Source organism: Delphinus delphis, chromosome 1, assembly GCF_949987515.2.
Source record: "Delphinus delphis chromosome 1, mDelDel1.2, whole genome shotgun sequence".
Taxonomy (NCBI): domain Eukaryota; kingdom Metazoa; phylum Chordata; class Mammalia; order Artiodactyla; family Delphinidae; genus Delphinus; species Delphinus delphis.
In genome coordinates, this window is record NC_082683.1 from 36,773,577 (window position 1) to 36,794,033 (window position 20,457).

The following is a 20,457-nucleotide window of genomic DNA, read 5'->3' on the forward strand; positions in this document are numbered from 1 at the left end:
GGCTGCTTCCCACTAGCTAGCTATTTTACGTTTGGTAGTGTATATATGTCCATGCCACACTCTCACTTTGTCCCAGCTTACCCTTCCCCCTCCCCATATCCTCAAGTCCATTCTCTAGTAGGTCTGCATCTTTATTCCCATCTTGCCCCGAGGTTCTTCATGACCTTTTTTTTTTTTTTTAGATTCCATATATATGTGTTAGTGTACAGTATTTGTTTTTCTCTTTCTGACTTACTTCACTCTGTATGACAGACTCTAGGTCCATCCACCTCACTACAAATAACTCAATTTTGTTTCTTTTTATGGCTGAGTAATATTCCATTGTATATATGTGCCACATCTTCTTTATCCATTCATCTGTCGATGTACACTTAGGTTGCTTCCATGTCCTGGCTATTGAAAACAGAGCTGCAATGAACATTGTGGTACATGACTCTTTTTGAATTATGGTTTTCTCAGGGTATATGCCCAGTAGTGGGATTGCTGGGTCATATGGTAGTTCTAGTTTTAGTTTTTTAAGGAACCTTCATAATGTTCTCCATAGTGGCAGTATCAATTTATATTCCCACCAACAGTGCAAGAGGGTTCCCTTTTCTCCACACCCTCTCCAGCATTTATTGTTTGTAGACTTTTAGATGATGGCCATTCTGACTAGTGTGAAGTGATACCTCATTGTAGTTTTGATTTGTATTTCTCTAATGATTAGTGATGTTGAGCATTCTTTCATGTGTTTGTTGGCAATCTGTATATCTTCTTTGGAGAAATGTCTATTTAGGTCTTCTGCCCATTTTTGGATTGGGTTGTTTCTTTTTTTGATATTGAGCTGCATGAGCTGTGTCTAAATTTTGGAGATTAATCTTTGTTAGTTGCTTCATTTGCAAATGTTTTCTCCCATTCTGAGGGTTGTCTTTTGGTCTTGTTTATGGTTTCCTTTGCTATGCAAAAGCTTTTAAGTTTCATTAGGTCCCATTTGTTTATTTTTGGTTTTATTTCCATTTCTCTAGGAGTGGGTCAAAAAGGATCTTGCTGTGATTTATGTCATAGAGTGTTCTGCCTATGTTTTCTTCTAAGAGTTTGATAGTGTCTGGCCTTACATTTAGGTTTTTAACCATTTTGAGTTTATTTTTGTGTATGGTGTTAGGGAGTGTTGTAATTTCATTCTTTTACATGTAGCTGTCCAGTTTTCCCAGCACCACTTATTGAAGAGGCTGTCTTTTCTCCACTGTATGTTCTTGCCTCCTTTATTAAAAATAAGGTGACCATATGTGCATGAGTTTATCTCTGGGCTTTCTATCCTGTTCCATTGATCTATATTTCTGTTTTTGTGCCATACCATATTGTCTTGATTACTGTAGCTTTGTAGTGTAGTCTGAAGTCCAGGAGCCTGATTCTGCCAGCTCCATTTTTCTTTCTCAAGATTGCTTTTGGGGGGAGCTTCAAGATGGCGAAGAGTAGGACGTGGAGATCACCTTCCTCCCCACAAATACATCAGAAATACATGTACATGTGGAACAACTCCTACAGAACACCTACTGAACGCTGGCAGAAGACTTCGGAACTCCCAAAGGGCAAGAAACTCCCCATGTACCTGGGTAGGGCAAAAGAAAAAAGGAAAAACAGAGACAAAAGAATAGGGATGGGACCTGCACCAGTGGGAGGGAGTTGTGAAGGAGGAAAGGTTTCCACACACTTGGAAGCCCCTTCGTGGGTGGAGACTGCAGGTGGTGGAGAGGGGAAGCTTTGGAGCCACGGAGGAGAGTGCAGCAACAGGGGTGTGGAGGGCAAAGAGGAGGGATTCCCGCACAGAAGATAGGTGCCGACCAGCACTCACCAGCCTGAGAGGCTTGTCTGCTTACCCACTGGGGCGGGCGGGCACTGGGAGCTGAGGCTTGGGCTTTGGAGGTCGGATCCCAGGGAGAGGACTGGGGTTGGCTGGGTGAACACAGCCTGAAGGGGGCTAGTGCGCCACAGCTAGGTGGGAGGGAGTCCGGGAAAAAGTCTAGAGCTGCCGAAGAGGCTAGACACTTTTTCTTGCCTCTTTGTTTCCTGTTGCACAAGGAGAGGGGATTAAGAGTGCTGCTTAAAGGAGCTCCAGAGATGGGCGTGAGCCGCGGCTATCAGCACGGACCCCAGAGACGGGCATGAGATGCTAAGGCTGCTGCTGCAGCCACCAAGAAGCCTGTGTGCAAGCACAGGTCACTATCCACACCTCCCCTCCTGGGAGCCTGCGCAGCCCACCATTGCCAGGGTCCCATGATCCAGGGACAACTTCCCCGGGAGAACACACGGCGCGGCTCAGGCTGTTGCAATGTCATGATGGCCTCTGCCGCCGCAGGCTCACCCTGAATCCGTACCCCTCCCTCCCCCAAGCCTGAGTGAGCCAGAGCCCCCGAAATCAGCTGCTCTTTTAACCCCATCCTGTCTGAGCGAAGAACAGATGCCTTCAGGCGACCTACACGCAAGGCGGGTCCAAATCCAAAGCTGAAACCCAGGAGCTGTGCGAACAAAGAAAAGAAAGGGAAATTTCTCCCAGCAGCCTCAGGAGCAGCGGATTAAATCTCCACAATCAACTTGATGTACCCTGCATCTGTGGAATACCTGAATAGACAATGAATCATCCCAAATTGAGGAGGTGGACTTTGGGAGCAATGATATATATATACATTTTTCCCTTTTTCTCTTTTCATGAGTGTGTATGGGTATGCTTCTGTGTGTGATTTTGTCTGTATAGCTTTGCTTTTACTATTTGTCCTAGGGTTCTGTCTGTCCGTTGTTTTTTTTTTTAATTTTTTTTTTAGTATAGTTTATAGCACTTGTTATCATTGGTGGATTTGATTTTTGGTTTGGTTGCTCTCTTCTTTCTTTTTTTATTACTTAAAAAATTGATTTTAATAATTATTTTAATAACTTTATTTAATTTTATTTTACCTTATTTTACTTTATTTTATTTTATCTTCTTTCTTTCTTTCTTTTTTTCCTCCCTTTTATTCTGAGCTGTGTGGATGACAGGCTCTTGGTGCTTCACCCAGGCATCAGGGCTGTGTCTCTGAGGTGGGAGAGCCAAGTTCAGGACACTGGTTCACAAGAGACCACCCAGCTCCACGTAATATCAAATGGTGAATATCTCCCAGAGATCTCCATCACAACGCCAAGACCCAGCTCCACTCAACAACCAGCAAACTACAGTGCTGGACACCCTAGGCCAAACAACTAGCAAGACACGAACACAACCCCATCCATTAGCACAGAGGCTGCCTAAAATCATAATAAGGTCACAGACACCCCAAAACACACCACCAGACGTGGACCTGCCCACCAGAAAGACAAGATCCAGACTCATCCACCAGAACACAGGCACTAGTCCCCTCCACCAGGAAGCCTACACAACACACTGAACGAACTTAGCCACTGGGGACAGACACCAAAAACAACAGGAATTACGAACCTGCAGCCAGCAAAAAGGAGATCCCAAACACAGTAAGTTAAGCAAAATGAGAAGACAGAGGAACACACATCAGATGAAGGTACAAGGCAAAAACCCACCAGACCTAAAAAATGAACAGGAAATAGGTAGTCTACCTGAAAAACAATTCAGAATAATGATACTAAAGATGATCCAAAATCTTGGAAATAGAATAAATACAAGAAACATTTATCAAGGACCTAGAAGAACTAAAGGGCAAACAAACAATGATGAACAACACAATAAATGAAATTAAAAATTGTCTCAAAGGGATCAAAGCAGAACAACTGAGGCAGAAGAATGGATAAGTGACCTGGAAGATAAAATAATGGAAATAACTACTGCAGAGCAGAATAAAGAAAAAAGAATGAAAAGAATTGGGGACAGTCTCAGAGACCTCTGGGACAACATTAAACACACCAACATTCGAATTATAGGGGTCCCAGAAGAAGAAAAAAAGAAAGGGACTGAGAAAATCTTTGAAGAGATTATAGTCGAAAACTTCCCTAATATGGGAAAGGAAATACTTAATCAAGTCCAGGAAGCATAGAGAGTCCCATACAGGATAAATCCAAGGAGAAACACGCCAAGACACATATTAATCAAACAATCAAATATTAAATACAAAGAAAAAACATTAAAAGCAGCAAGGGAAAAACAACAACACACAAGGAAATCCCCATAAGGTTAACAGCTGATCTTTCAGCAGAAACTCTGCAAACCAGAAGGGAGTGGCAGGACATATTAAAGTGATGAAGGAGAAAAACCTACAATCAAGATTACTCTACCCAGCAAGGATCTCATTCAGATTTGATGGAGAAATTAAAACCTTTACAGACAAGCAAAAGCTAACAGGATTCACCACCACCAAACCAGCTTTACAACAAATGCTAAAGGAACTTCTCTAGGTAGGAAACATAAGAGAAGGAAAAGACCTACAATAACAAACCCAAAACAATTAAGAAAATGGTAATAGGAACATACATAACGATAATTACCTTAAATGTAAATGGATTAAATGCTCCCACCAAAAGACACAGATTGGCTGAATGGATACAAAAACAAGACCCGTATATCTGCTGTCTACAAGAGACCCACTTCAGACCTAGGGAAACATACAGACTGAAAGTGAGGGGATGGAAAAAGATATTCCATGCAAATGGAAACCAAAAGAAAGCTGGAGTAGCAATTCTCATATCAGACAAAACAGACTTTAAAACAAAGACTATTGCAAGAGACAAAGAAGGACATTACATAATGATCAAGGGGTCAATCCAAGAAGATATAACAATTGTAAATATTTATGCACCCAACATAGGAGCACCTCAATACATAAGGCAAATACTAACAGCCATAAAAGGGGAAATCAACAGTAACACAAACATAGTAGGGGACTTTAACACCCCACTTTCACCAATGGACAGATAATCCAAAATGAAAATAAATAAGGTAACAAAAGCTTTAAATGATACATTAAACAACATGGACTTAATTAATATATATAGGACATTCCATCCAAAAACAACACAATACACTTTCTTCTCAAGTGCTCATGGAACATTTTCCAGGATAGAGCATATCTTGGGCCACAAATCAAGCCTTGGTAAATTTAAGAAAATTGAAATCATATCAAATATCTTTTCTGACCACAATGCTATGAGACTAGATATCAATTACAGGAAAAAACCTGTAAAAATACTAACACTGGAGGCTAAACAGTACACTACTTAATAACCAAGAGATCACTGAAGAAAGCAAAGAGGAAATCAAAATATACCTAGAAACAAATGATAATGAAAACACGAAGACCCGAAACCTACGGGATGCAGCAAAAGCAGTTCTAAGAGGGAAGTTTATAGCAATGCAATCCTACCTTAAGAAACAAGAAACATCTCAAATAAACAACCTAACCTTACACCTAAAGCAATTAGAGAAAGAAGAACAAAAAACCCCCAAAGTCAGCAGAAGGAAAGAAATTATAAAGATCAGATCAAAAATAAATGAAAAAGAAATGAAGGAAATGATAGCAAAGATCAATAAAACTAAAAGCTGGTTCTTTGAGAAGATAAACAAAATTGGTAAACCACTAGCCAGACTCATCAAGAAAAAAAGGAGAAGACTCAAATTAATAGAATTAGAAATGGAAAAGGAGAAGTAACAACTGACACTGCAGAAATACAAAGGATCATGAGAGATTACTAAAAGCAACAATATGCCTGTAAAATGGACAACCTGGAAGAAATGGACAAATTCTTAGAAAAGGACAACCTTCCGAGACTGAACGAGGAGGAAACAGAAAATATGAACAGACCAATCACAAGCACTGAAATTGAGACTGTGATTAAAAATCTTCCAACAAACAAAAGCCCAGGACTAGATGGCTTCACAGGCAAATTCTATCAAACATTTAGAGAAGAGCTAACAGCTATCATTCTCAAACTCTTCCAAAATATAGCAGAGGGAGGAACCCTCCCAAACTCATTCTACAAGGCCACCATCACCCTGATACAAAAACCAGACAAAGATGTCACAAAGAAAGAAAACTACAGGCCAATATCACTGATGAACACAAATGCAAAAATCCTCAACAAAATACTAGCAAACAGAATCCAACAGCACATTAAAAGGATCATACACCATGATCAAGTGAGGTTTACCACAGGAATGCAAGGATTCTTCAATATACACAGATCAATCATTGGGATAAACCATATTAACAAATTGAAGAAGAAAAACCATATGATCATCTCAATAGATGCAGAGAAATCTTTTGACAAAATCCAACATCCATTTATGATTAAAAACCATCCAGAAAGTAGGCGTAGAGGGAATTTTCCTCAACATAATAAAGGCCGTATATGACAAACCCACAGCCAACATTGTCCTCAATGGTGAAAAACTGAAACCATTTCCTCTAAAATCAGGAACAAGACAAGGTTGCCCACTCTCACCACTATTATTCAACATAGTTTTGGAAGTTTTAGCCACAGCAATCAGAGAAGAAAAAGAAATAAAAGGAATCCAAATTGGAAAAGAAGAAGTAAAGCTGTCACTGTTTGCAGATGACATGATACTATACATAGAGAATCCTAGAGATGCTACCAGAAAACTCTTAGAGCTCATCAATGAATTTGGTAAAGTAGCAGGATACAAAATTAATGCACAGAAATCTCTTGCATTCCTGTATACTAATGATGAAAAGTCTGAAAGTGAACTTAAGAAAACACTCCCATTTACCACTGCAACAAAAAGAATAAACTATCTAGGAATAAACCTACCTAAGGAAATAAAAGACCTGTATGCAGAAAATTATAAGACATTGATGAAAGAAATTAAAGATGATACAAATAGATGGAGAGATACACCATGTTCTTGGATTGGAAGAACCAACATTGTGAAAATGACTCTACTACCCAAAACAATCTACAGATTCAATGCAATCCCTATCAAACTACCACTGGCATTTTTCACAGAACTAGAACAAAAAATTTCACAATTTGTATGGAAACACAAAAGACCCCGAATAGCCAAAGCAATCTTGAGAAAGAAAAACGGAGCTGGAGGAGTCAGGCTCCCTGACTTCAGACTATACTACAAAGCTACAGTAATCAAGATAGTATGGTACTGAAACGAAAACAGAAATATAGATTAATGGAACAGGATAGAAAGCCCAGAGATAAACCCACGCACATATAGTCACTTTATCTTTGATAACGAGGCAAGAACATACAGTGGAGAAAAGACAGCCTCTTCAATAAGTGGTGCTGGGAAAACTGGACAGCTACGTGTAAAAGAATGAAATTACAACACTCCCTAACACCATACACAAAAATACTCAAAATGGATTAAAGACCTAAATGTAAGGCCAGACACAATCAAATTCTTAGAGGAGAACATAGGCAGAACACTCTATGACATAAATCACAGCAAGATCCTTTTGGACCCACCTCCTAGAGAAATGGAAATAAAACCAAAAATAAACAAATGGGACCTAATGAAACTTAAAAGCTTTTGCACAGCAAAGGAAACCATAAACAAGATGAAAAGACAACACTCAGAATGGGAGAAAATATTTGGAAATGAATCAATGGGCAAAGGATTAATCTCTAAAATATACAAACAGCTCATGAAGCTCAACATTAAAAAAAACAAAAAACCCAATCCAAAAATGGGCAGAAGACCTAAACAGACATTTCTCTAAAGAAGATATACAGATTGCCAGCAAACACATGAAAGAATGCTCAACATCATTAATCATTAGAGAAATGCAAATCAAAACTACAATGAGATATCATCTCACACCAGTCAGAATGGCCATCATCAAAAAATCTACACAACATTAAATGCTGGAGAGGGTGTGGAGAAAAGGGAACCCTCTTGCACTGTTGGTAGGAATGTAAATTGATACAGCCACTACGAGAACAGTATGGAGGTTCCTTAAAAAACTAGAACTACCATATGACCCAGCAATCCCACTACTGAGCATATACCCTGAGAAAACCATAATTCAAAAACAGTCATGTACCACAATGTTCACTGCAGCTCTATTTACAATAGCCAGGACATGGAAGCAACCTAAGTGTACATCGACAGATGAATGGATAAAGAAGATGTGGCACATATAAACAATGGAATATTACTCAGCCATAAAAAGAAACAAAATTGAGTTATTTGTAGTGAGGTTGATGGACCTAGAGTCTGTCATACAGAGTGAAGTAAGTCAGAAAGAGAAAAACAAATACCATACACTAACACACATATATGGAATCTAAAAAAGAAAAAAAGGTCATGAAGAACCTCGGGGCAAGACGGGAATAAAGACGCAGACCTAGTAGAGAATGGACTTGAGGATATGGGGAGGGGGAAGGGTAAGCTGGGACAAAGTGAGAGAGTGGCATGGACATATATACACTATCAAACATAAAACAGCTAGCTAGTGGGAAGCAGCCGCATAGCACAGGGAGATCAGCTTGGTGCTTTGTGACCGCCTGGAGGGGTGGGATAGGGAGGGTGGGATGGAGGGAGATGCAAGACGGAAGAGATACGGGGACAAATGTATATGTATAACTGATTCACTTTGTTATAAAGCAGAAACTAACACACCATTGTAAAGCAATTATACTCCAATAAAGATGTTAAAGATATATATATATTAAAAAAAAAAAGATCACTTTGGCCTTTTGGAAGACCTATTGCATTTTCTTTTATGTTGGAATTGTGCACTTCTCATATATTCCCAACTAGATTGAAGTTTTTAAAGCCTAGTGTACAGACTCATTTTATACCTCACAGTGCCTGGATCATTCAACACTGAGTTAATATTTATAGAATGAACAAACAAACAAACAAAATATTTATAGAATGTCCTATTGACCACCTTGATCTAAGCTCCAGGTGGGCAAATAATATCTCCTATACTTCTTCTGTAAACTGAAAGTGGCAAAGAAAAACAAATACACTCCTTATCCTTATATATTTGTTAATAACAGCCATTTATTGAATGCTTCCTCCACGCCAGAGTCTAAGCACTTTTTATACACATCCCCGCTAGAATACATGCTCCTTGAGGGCATAAATTGTTTTATTTCCTGGTATATTTGCAACATGTGAACAGTGCCTGTCACATAGTAGATGCTCAATGAATATCTGTTGAGTATATTCCAGTGAACTCTCCTAACAACTCTATGAGGTGGTATTATTATCCTAATTTTAAAGCAAAAACAACTAAAGCTTATACAGGTAAGTAATGTAACAGACTGAAAGTATATGAGTTAGAATCTATATGTTGGTCTCTCTTCAAAGTCTTGTTCTTCACTACAAAGCTATACTTTGGCCTCTAGCCTCATATTGCTGTGATCTACCAACCACCTGGTTCAGGCCCTGAATGTAAGCTGGATGGTGTGTCTGAAAATAGCCATATCCTTTCTTGGTTTATTCTACCACACAGAATATAGGGTAAGTCAGAATAACGCATTTTCCACACAGTGAGAATAACAAGAGTTCTCACCAGTACAGTGATTCTCAAATGTTAATCACTTGGGGTTTGTTGTTAAAAATGCAGATTATAGAGTCTCACTTCTGATTCTAGTTTTCACTAGCTCTACAGAGATGGAACTGAGATAAAATAAGATAAACTAAGTATAAACCAAGGATTGGGCCTCTGAGTACCTTGCTGATGAGGAAAGAATAGCAATGGTGCTCCGAAAGCAAGGGGCAGAGATGGTTTGAATACCAATTCTTACCCTTGGGTGGTTCAACTAGAAAAAGAAAAATCAGGAGCAGGACCCAGTCTCCCAGGGGAGCTGGCCTTAGCCAACAGATTGGAGGTGTGGAGTGACACCCCCTCTAAGGATTTGAAGGGGTATGGAGCAAACTGGTGAATCTTTTGGGCCCAGCTGGTGGTAGTAGCAGCAGCTGTGGAAGAAATCAGGCGCAGTTTATTAATACCTAGTGTGCACACGATGGAAAACTTCTGGGATAGCGCAATTACTGCTGGAATACCAGGAGGGGATTTTGAAAATGAGAGTTCAAAATTATAATAACGGCAAGCAGTGATTAGCCCCCTACTATGTGCCAGGCACGGTATTAGGTACCTTACATTAGGCTAGGATAAGGCAAAGCCTAGAGAGTTATTAACAGTAAAATTTCACCTAAAACTTCAAAAGGGTTTGTTTATCTGATAGGAAAGAAAGGATGGTAAACTGTGTAAATGTTTTCTGGTCTATAAGGAATCCGGGAGACAAGAAACTGAGCTGCCAAAATGGGTGCTTGCAGAAAAAAAAAGGGAGTAAGTCCAGGTAACAGTCTATATGGAGCTGGTGTGGCTGTTGAAGAAATCAAAGTCATGGGAGTACCCTGGCGGTCCAGTGGTAAAGACTCGGGCTCTCACTGCTGAGGGCCTGTGTTGGATCCCTGGTCTGGGAACTAAGATCCTGCAAGCCTTGAGGCATGGCGGGAAAAAACCCAAAAGGCCTGAGAAGGATTTTCTAGGACATTTCCGTTTATTCAATATTTATTGAGAGCCTATGTGCCAGGGGCCTGTGCCAAAGACTGGATAGACAGTGTTAAATAAGCAGATATAGTCCCTGTCCTTGTGGAGCTGATAGACTAGTTGGGGAAAGGAATGTCAAGCAAATAATCACCCAGGTACATATCTGTGTGTAAAGAAAGGTCAAATAAGTTTTCCCTGAGAAAGTGACATTTAAGTGAATAATGAGGAATGAATAAGAGCCTGGCAGAGAGTGGAGGAAATACTGTGTGTAGTTTTTGCTCAAAAAAGCATGAAGCCATAAATCATTGTGGTAATTAAGTACATCTATAACAAGGGGGAGAGGATAGGAAGAGTATTCCAAGGAGAGGGAATATCATGTGAAAATGAAGGCAAAAGCCAGATCATGCAAGGTTTTGTAGGCCGTATGAAATCTGGATTTTACCCTAAGTGCAACAGGAGGCCATTGAAGGATTTTAAACAAGAAGTGATATGACAAAATCTGTAGTTATAGAAAAGTTACTTTGGATGGCTGTGTGGAGAATGGAATAGGAGGGAGCAACAGTGGATATGGAAAGATCAGTTAGAAGGCTATAGTAGCAATTTAGCTGGGAGATTACAGTGGTTTTATTTAGGGTGATGAGAGTATCAACAGAGAGAAGTGGAAAATGATGAAAGATACTTGAGAGGTAAAACTAACAGGTCTTGCACTGGAATGCATGTGGATTATGAGAAAAAAAGTGTTCTATCATGATCCAGTGGCTAGATGGTGGTGCTATTTATTGTGCAAATTTGAGGAAGAAGATAAATTCATGTTTGGATATGTTGATTTGTGGATGTCTTTGATATAGAATAGTCAGTTGGATATAGGAGAAGTAAATCTGTGAGTCATAATACATAGATGACATTAAGGTAAAGGAGGTAGCTGAGATTGCCCGCAGAGATCATATAGAATAAGAGGAGAAAATTTAAGATTAATTTTTAAGAAATAGCAACATTAAAGGTCAGATAGCAGAGAAGGGTACAGCATTTAGGAATGAACGAATAAGAGCAAAGATAATTTTAACTAGATAAGCCAGGCCTGGAGTTCACAACCAGCTTCTCTAGCTCTCTCACTAACTCCCAGGCAAAATCTTAAAAAAAAAAATGATCCTTTGGTTAAAAACAAAAGATAAAAATATCCCTATATGTGTTCACTGGTTAGAACATTTTAGTCTTTTTATAAAAAGAGATGAGTATGAAACTAATTACCCTCAGTAGTGGTAAAGTGGACTTGGTCAATATAAATGATACTTTGACATTTTCGTATGAAAATTTCCACAGGATTATAAGACAAACGGTAACAAGTGAAGATAAAATGAAAGGATTTTTTTTTTTTTTGGCAGTACGCGGGCCTCTCACTGTTGTGGCCTCTCCCATTGCGGAGCACAGGCTCCGGACGCACAGGCTCAGCGGCCATGGCTCACGGGCCCAGCCGCTCTGCAGCATGTGGGATCTTCCTGGACTGGGGCACGAACCCATGTCCCCTGCATCGGCAGGCAGACTCTCAACCACTGTGCCACCAGGGAAGCCCCATTCTCTTAATTTTTTTTTTTTTCCATTCTCTTAATTTTTAACAGCCTTTTTTCTTCCTATTTTTCATCTTTTCATCTTCTTTTTAAAAAAAAATCTCTTTGTCTTTCTGCTCTACTCTATAGGAACTTTCCTTACCTTTATTTTCCATCACTTAGTTTTATATTTTTTTTGCCATTATATTTGTAATATTCATTAGTTCTTTCTGTTCTGTGAATTTCTTTTTATAGTATCCAGTTTTTATTTCATGGTTAAAATATCTTCTATTCCTATGATGATATTAATAATAATTTTTCAAGGTTTTCTTCTCTCTGCATAGTCTCTATTTCCCCCAAATTGCTGTTCTATGTTTGTTAGTTCTGGTCTGTATCTTCCACAATATTCAACATTGTTGACCATTTACTTCCTAAAACTCAATTTTATACTTAAAACTCAATTTTATAGTTACTTGCTAGCTTCTCCTCATTTCTCATTCTACTTTGCTAATTCCTACACTGGCCCCTGTTTCATCACCTGTATATGCATGAATACAACAAATAATAAGGATTTGTTGTATTCATTCAACAAATCCTTATTATTTTCCAGGTACCATGCTTGGTGATGGAGACTCAGAAATTTGTAAGACATGGTTCCTGACCTAACTCCTCAAGTTATCATAATTTTCTCTTGGTATCCAAACTCTCTGTATGGATAAACAGCAACTGAAGACCTAGCCTGGATGCTATATGCCAGAGAATCTCAGGGTATGGAGTTACCAGAGAAAATCACAAACAGAGCATGGAGCAGTGCTAGATGAAGAGTTGGAAAGATAGTCCAAATTGAATCACCAATCCAAAGGGGACAAGGCAAAGTCTAGCTAAAACCACTTACAGGGACTAATAAAAGTTTTCAGGGACATGAGGAGCAGAGCAATACCTGGATCCATTCCCGGGATTAAAAGCAGGTAGCTAGGGCTTCCCTGGTGGCACAGTCATTAAGAATCCACCTGTCAATGCAGGGGACATGAGTTGGAGCCCTGCTCTGGGAAGATCCCACATGCCGTGGAGCAACTAAGCCCATGCGCCACAACTCCTGAGACTGTACTCTAGAGCCCATGAGCCACAACTACTGAAGCCCATGCGCCTAGAGCCCGTGCTCTACAACAAGAGAAGCCACCGCAATGAGAAGCCCACTCACCACAACAAAGAGTAGCCCCTGCTCACCGCAACTAGAGAAAGCCCACATGCAGCAACGAAGACCCAACACAACCAAAATTTAAAAAAAAAAAAGCAGGTAGCTAGCAGTTTTAGAAATTTTATTCCTGCTTTTTAAAGTCTGTTTTGGTGAAGAGTAGGGCTTGAGAGAGAGGAGACGGAAGATGTTCTAGGTGTTTATACATTTAGCAGGGAACAGAAACAGGACTTCAAAGATCATCTCTATGCTAATAACTCCAAAATTCTGACTTTTGTCCTTAGCTCCAGATCCAACACCCAATTTTGTATCAGAAATCTTCACCTAAGTGTTCTACAAGCACCTCAAACTTAAACTGAATTCGTCTTCCTCCTAAATTTATCCCTCCCCTTACGTTCCCTAAGTGAATGGCAACATTATTGTCAAATCCAGCCATCGTAGCTGGACATTCTGGAACTGAGTTTTTTCTCATCTTCCTCTTCTTCACTCCCCACCCATCCTACACACCTGGATGTTGAATCCAGTCCACCTTGCCTCTAAGATATCTCCACTCCTCGCCCTCATCATTTTCAGTATCACTGCCTATATCAGCACTGGTTATTAGAAATATATTAAGAAAGACCCTGTGGAATACTAGGGAACCTGGGGTAGAAAGCTAATATTAGTTTGGAATAAACACAGGTACAGAAGTAGTAGTTCCTGAGGAAGGTTGAGAATAACATCTCAAGTTCACTCTGGCAACTTAGACTAATTTCAGACATATAATAAGATGCTGAGATGGGAGGTATAATGAGGAATAAAGATTGCTTCAGCACAGTGGTAAAGGGGAAAGAGGGTTGCTTTGGTGACAGTGGTGATGAACAAGGCAGGTGCAATACAGGCACTCAACCAAGGTGGTTAGTTCAAGAAAAAGGCAAGAGAGCTTGGATATAGGCAAAAATTCTGAGAAAGAGCTAGTGGGAATGATGCATGAAAGTAGGCCATAACCCAGCTGTGGTGTTACAGACCTGGAGCTGAACTCAGGTCCCTAAGAACTCTAGACTTAAGGAGGTCAGAGAAATAGAACAGGCTCCCTATGTGGGATAAGAAGATATATATATATATATATATAGTTACTCTTTAACAGTATCTCTCAAATAGAGCTCAGTTACCATGTAAACACTACAACTTTGAGGATAAAACAACAGAAGATTATTTCGGCTAGTTAGCGAGAGTTCCTGGAAGCCTGTCTGACTATCCTTATTTCTGAGGAGTGGTGAGGCTGTGTGTAGGACTTGATTAGCTCTATTGGGCAACTGGGAAAAGCAGGCCCTTTGGCACATACCATAGTATTATACAGGCCATTCATCTGGCCTCACTGCCTTGTTCACGCTAATACCAAAGTTTCTTCTAAAAATAGAGAGGTAGTATAGAGAAGCATTAAAAACCTGAGTTCTGAAATCAGGTGAGCCTAGGTTATAAATAATTTCCTTATTTATAAAATGGAAATGGTTATAATACCTACCTCACAGGATAGTTTTGAAAACTAAATGAATTAACATATATAAACATGTATAAAATCTCTTGCATGATGCCTGGAACATAGTAGGACCTAACCAACAAAATGAAAAATTGGCTCATATAGCTCCTCTTCTCAAAATTCTTCAACGGTTTCCTGTGATTAAATATCTACAACCTGGCTTCATAATAAATGCAAGCATTTATTTCAGACCTAGCTGTCTTTTCTACTAGATTATAAGCAATTTGAAGGCAGGAACCATGTCTGTTTTATGCTCTCAACAATCAGCGCTACCACTTGCACAGTGTAGGTACTCAACATATCCTTGTTGAATGAGTAAGTGAACATAATATCTTTCTCCATCCATAAACCCTCCCATTACATAGCTCATAAACACAATGCTAGCAGATGCTCTTTGGAATAACCTTGATGCTATGCAGGTTCCTGAAATGTTAAGGAATTCTCATATCCATTTCAGTTCACTGAATGGCACTAATTATTTTATGCTTTCTCTCACTCCTGAATATCCCAGGCTCCTGGAGCAGGGATTGTAAGGACAAATGAAGTCCATAAACTAGATCAATATGTAACTCTAACATTCTCTGTCCTTTTTTGCCAAACCTTTATGAGGTGGACAATTGGATTGCTTTAAGAAACAGAGTTAATAAATAGTTTGGATAGAATGAACTGATTAAGGTTGAGTGATTACAATGGCAAATGTATCCCAATCTCTAAACATGCAATAAAGCAACAAAATATATTTTTAGCAACAAAAATGTTGTACAATTACCGTTTACTTGGTTGATTTCGGAGTTGGAGGATAGAATCTCATCTGCCAGCTTCTGTGCAGTAGGAAGAACTTCAGTGTGGTGTGCCGTGATTAAATACTGAATAAACTTTTGTAGCTGGTCTCTATTCATCTGGAAAAGGGTTTCTGAGATAGGAAGACGCAGTTTGACTTGGTCTGGTTTACGGATCCTGTAGAGTGAGAGCGCTACCACATGGGCACAGTAGAATATGTCTTTGTTCCCACAGCCACATGCCACTGAAGTGATTTTACATCGATCAAAACTGATGGCAACTTTGTAAGTCACTGCTGGTTCAGAAGTAGTGGCTGGCTCAGTTACTGTGCCACTGAGATGGAAGCCTAAGGAAACAAAAAAGACATGTTTAGAGATTCTGTAGTAAGAAACCTGAAGGTTTTCATTTTGCATTTAAATTCATAAATTCAGAAACTATTTGCTGAGTATCTCCTACATACACAGTAGGCTCTGTCAAAGGTCAATGAAACCCAGGTATTGATTTAAAAAAAAAAATCTATCTATCTATCTATCTATCTGTTTTGGCTGCGCCGGGTCTTAGTTGAGGCACGCAGGCTCTTAGTTGCGGCTTGCAGGCTTCTTAGTTGCAGCATGTGGACTCTTAGTGGCGGCAGGCACGTGGGATCTAGTTCCGCGACCGGGGATTGGACCCGGGCCCCCTGCACTGGAAGTGTGGAGTCTTACCCACGTGAACACCAGGTAAGTCCCCCAGGTATTGCTCTTAAGAAACACACAATCTAGAAAAAGAGTCTTTACCCTGGAGTCCATGAACCTCCAGAACTAATAAGAAAACTTTTGTTTGTACATATGTACATTCTTCTGGGAGTACATTTCATACCTTTTATCATAGTCTCAAAAAGATTATTCAAGATCCTTGAATAAGTTAAGAACCTCGGTAGTAGATTTTGAGCTCTTTGTGGCCAAAGACAAGTCTACAAATAACGTCAGTACAATCTAGAGTAAGGTGAGCGTTATAAACGAGAGAAACCAAAAGAATGCCACAAGGAAAGACGAGGAAGATAAGGGCAACATTTCTTCCTCAAAACAAACACTTCCAAAATGGTAACCACATGGAATACCTAAAAGGCAAGAAGCCTCATAAGACGCAGAAAGCAGAGAGCTTGGTGCAGTGAGACTATGCAGTGTTAACCTCCACTCACTAGCACACAGCACCAATAATTTTGAAATGTAGAGAGAATACATTTTTAAGTTACAACTAAATTGAAAAAAGTTAAATTCAATAGAAAATTCATTCTATAATAACTGTTTATTCTTTAAATATGATTCTTCTTTGACAAAATATGTATTCAAACAATCATTCAGTCATTCAACAAAGGTTTAACAAAACTTTAAGTAACAAACTTTTTTTTTCTTACAGTACGCGGGCCTCTCACTGTTGCGGCCTCTCCCGTTGCAGAGCACAGGCTCCGGACGCGCAGGCCCAGCAGCCATGGCTCACGGGCCCAGCCGCTCCGCATCGTGTGGGATCCTCCCGGACCGGGGCACGAACCCGCGCCCCCTGTATCAGCAGGCGGACTCTCAACCACTGCGCCACCAGGGAAGCCCCAGTAACAAACTTATTTTAAGTACCCCTGTTAGCCTAGGGATGCTAACACGAAAAGGAGAGGAATGTCAAATATTCGTGAAGCACCTATTATGTAGCAGAACTGTGTCGGGTGCATTTAATAATTTGTCATAATAACCTTATGAAGTTGGTATTATTTTCCTTATTTTAAAGGTATGTAAACTGAGGCTCAGAGGTGAAGGAAATTTGCCCAAGGGCCCTCAGCTGGAAAGTGATAGACCTAGGATTTGGAACCAGGTCTGACTGACTCCAAAGTTTATTTTCTTTTACTTATACTACACTACCTCTGAAAATGCCATGACAAAGTCCTTATCCTCAAAAACCACAGAAAAATAAATGATTACAATATAATATACCAAACGGTATAGAGACAGGAACAAAGGTGAAGCTAATTTCATAGATTTTCTTGTTTTACTGCACTCCACACTGTGAATAGGAAAGCAATTTAAAATAATCTTATATTTGCTGGAGAAATATTTGCCAAATAATAAAAGGTGCATATGTTAGTTTCAGAGCTACCATCGTGACCTGGAGGAATTAAAAAATGAGGAGAAAAAACATTCCAAAGTTCAAGTTTCAGATAATTATGGCTAATTAAAGTAAGAATAAGTCCTAAATTTATAAGCATACCCATAAAATCTAACAAAATTAACATTACTAAAGGCATATTTAGGTCCAATCCAAAGAAAGGTGCACATTACTGAAAAAGTTAATATTAATTTCCAGAGTAAGAAAAATATCAAAATTAATTGGCTAACTTCATAGCTTTCAGGTATATTTTTAAAACTTCACAGAGGCTTTTTCTCAGTTAAACTTAGTTGCAGATTTAAAAATACTGATCGTCATTTGTTCAAAGCAAAGTAGAAAAGTTATATTCAAATGTGATTAAGTATGGCTAAAGACTGCCTTCACTTTAGAACTAAGGAAGAGAACCTTCTGCAGAGTTGAGAAGTAACTCTTCTCCAGATTTCTATCCCCTGGACATAGCCAGTAGAATAACACAACAGAGAGCACATTACACTACGAATTAGGCAGCCACGATCTGTTATTTACTATGTAGTTTTGGGCGACTGACTCACTTTACAACTTTGAGCCTAAGCTTCCTCTTTAATAAGGTGGGGATAATAATCCTTGCTCTGCCTAGCTCTTAAAAGTGCTTTGTCAAACTGTAAATGTCCTAAAGATTTATTATTCATGCTTTTATGCAGTTTTTGTTAATGCGTCTTCATGTCAAGGGCATGAGACAACTTCCCCAGTGGCCAAGTTTCACAGTGGTTGAAAATCAGGGGCTAAGAAAGTACATTTTTTATTTCCCTCAGGCCCTCAGGAGTATTTAGTATATTCTTGAGAAATGACTTAAGTCCTGATGAAAAGAGACCCCATAGAAGGACTACTTTATTTTTTAACTTTTATTTTAAATTAATTAATTAATTTTTGGCTGTGTTGGGTCTTCCATTGTTGCTCACAGGCTTTCTCTAGTTGCGGTGAGCCGGGGGCTATTCTTCGTTGTGGTGCGTGGGCTTCTCATTGCAGTGGCTTCTCTTGTTGTGGAGCACGGGCTCTAGGAGCACAGGCTCTAGGAGCACAGGCTTCAGTAGTTGTGGCACGCAGGCTCAGTAGTTGTGGCTCACGGGCTCTAGAGTGCAGGTTCTGTAGTCATGGTGCATGGACTTAGTTGCTCCGTGGCATGTGGGATCTTCCCAGACCAGGGCTAGAATCCGCGTCCCCTGCACTGGCAGGCAGATTCCTAACCACTGTGCCACCAGGGAAGTCCCTAGAAGAACTACTTTAAAATTTCAAATAAGACAATGATGCCAATGTGGGAAAACGTTAGGTTCCAAGCCTCTGAATCTAAAAGTTGAGTATAAACATTTCTACTTGTTTGGGGGCACTTGGCCTGTAGCACAGTCTCTGAACCCAATTCTCTCATTCCTTTCCTGCATGAAAATGAATAAGAATATTGGTTAGAGTTGGGACAGAAACTATGGGTATCTTATTAAGATGTAAGCCACATGAGGGCTTTCTCTGTATACTGCTTACTGTGAAAAAGCAAAATCACTATGGCTGCACTATGAAAAACAGACTGGGGCTTCACTGGTGGCGCAGTGGTTGAGAATCTCCCTGCCAATGCAGGGGACACGGGTTCGAGCCCTGGTCTGGGAGGATCCCACATGCCGTGGAGCAACTGGGCCTGTGAGCCACAACTACTGAGCCTGCGCGTCTGGAGCCTGTCCTCCACAACAAGAGAGGCTGCGACAGTGAGAGGCCCGCGCACCGTGATGAAGAGTGGCCCCCGCTCGCTGCAACTAGAGAAAGCCCTCGCACAGAAACGAAGACCCAACACAGGCAAAAATAAATAAATAAATAAATTTATGGAAAAACAAACAAACAAAAAACAGATTGGACCTTGGCCTCCATATTTTTAAGATGAGAGGCTGGCCTAGAAGACCTCCAAGGTTCTATCTAGCACAGATATATTATGATTTCATAGTAACTATCACTAAATCTTATTATCTTTTTTAGAACCAGAGTACTTTTGGGATTTAAAGAGTATATAATAATAGCTAACCTTTATGAGTGCCTCCTATGTGTTCGGCTCTGTTCTAAGTACTTTACATGCATTAACTCATTAAATTTTCACAATTTTTATGAATTTGATAGTAGGTATAATGGTAAGCTTTATGTGTCAATTTGACTAGGCTACAGAACCCAGTTATTCAATCAAATACTAATTAATCTGGGTGTTGCTGTGGAGGTGTTTTGTAGATGTGATTAACATCTACAATCAGCTGACTTTAACTAAAGGAAATTATCCTTACTAATGTGGGTGGGTCTTGTTCAATCAGCTGAAAGGCCTTATAGGCAAAACTGAGGTTTCTCTGTGAAAGAAGAAATTTTGCCTTAAGACTATAGCATCAGATTCTGACCAAGAATTACCAGCCTGATGGCCTGGAAACATATACTATATATGTATATACAGTTATCTCCTACTGATTCTGTTTCTCTGGAAAACCCTGACTGGTTACTATTATTATTCCCATTTTATGTATGAGGAAACAAGCACAGAGAGACTTGCTCAAGGTCATTCTGCTAGTAAGTGGCAAAGCCAAGATACACACCCAGGCAGTCTGGCTCAAAAGCCCATACTCTGAACTATTACATTATACTGCCTCTGTATAATACTGTGTTGTATGGCAATCAATACCACATTTATATAAACTGTAAAACAACTATAAAACTAGAAACATTATTAGAAAATAACTTCTATGTTTACTGAAATTCTACAATTTCAATTTTTATAGCATTGGTAATGGTTTGAACTTCTAGGTTAATCTGGAATTACAGACAAAATGTTGAATA

At 39.6% G+C, this 20,457-nt stretch overlaps 1 protein-coding gene across 1 annotated transcript in view; it reads right to left on the reverse strand.

The window, feature by feature from the left end:
- ZSWIM5 (zinc finger SWIM-type containing 5) overlaps positions 1-15,810 on the reverse strand; it is an 80,023-nt gene extending 64,213 nt beyond the window's left edge. The window contains exon 1 of the mRNA XM_060021250.2: positions 15,482-15,810. Within this exon, the coding sequence (XP_059877233.1) occupies positions 15,482-15,611 (130 nt within the window). The 5' untranslated portion in view covers positions 15,612-15,810. The remainder of the gene's footprint in view (positions 1-15,481) is intronic.
- Positions 15,811-20,457: the final 4,647 nt, after the last annotated feature.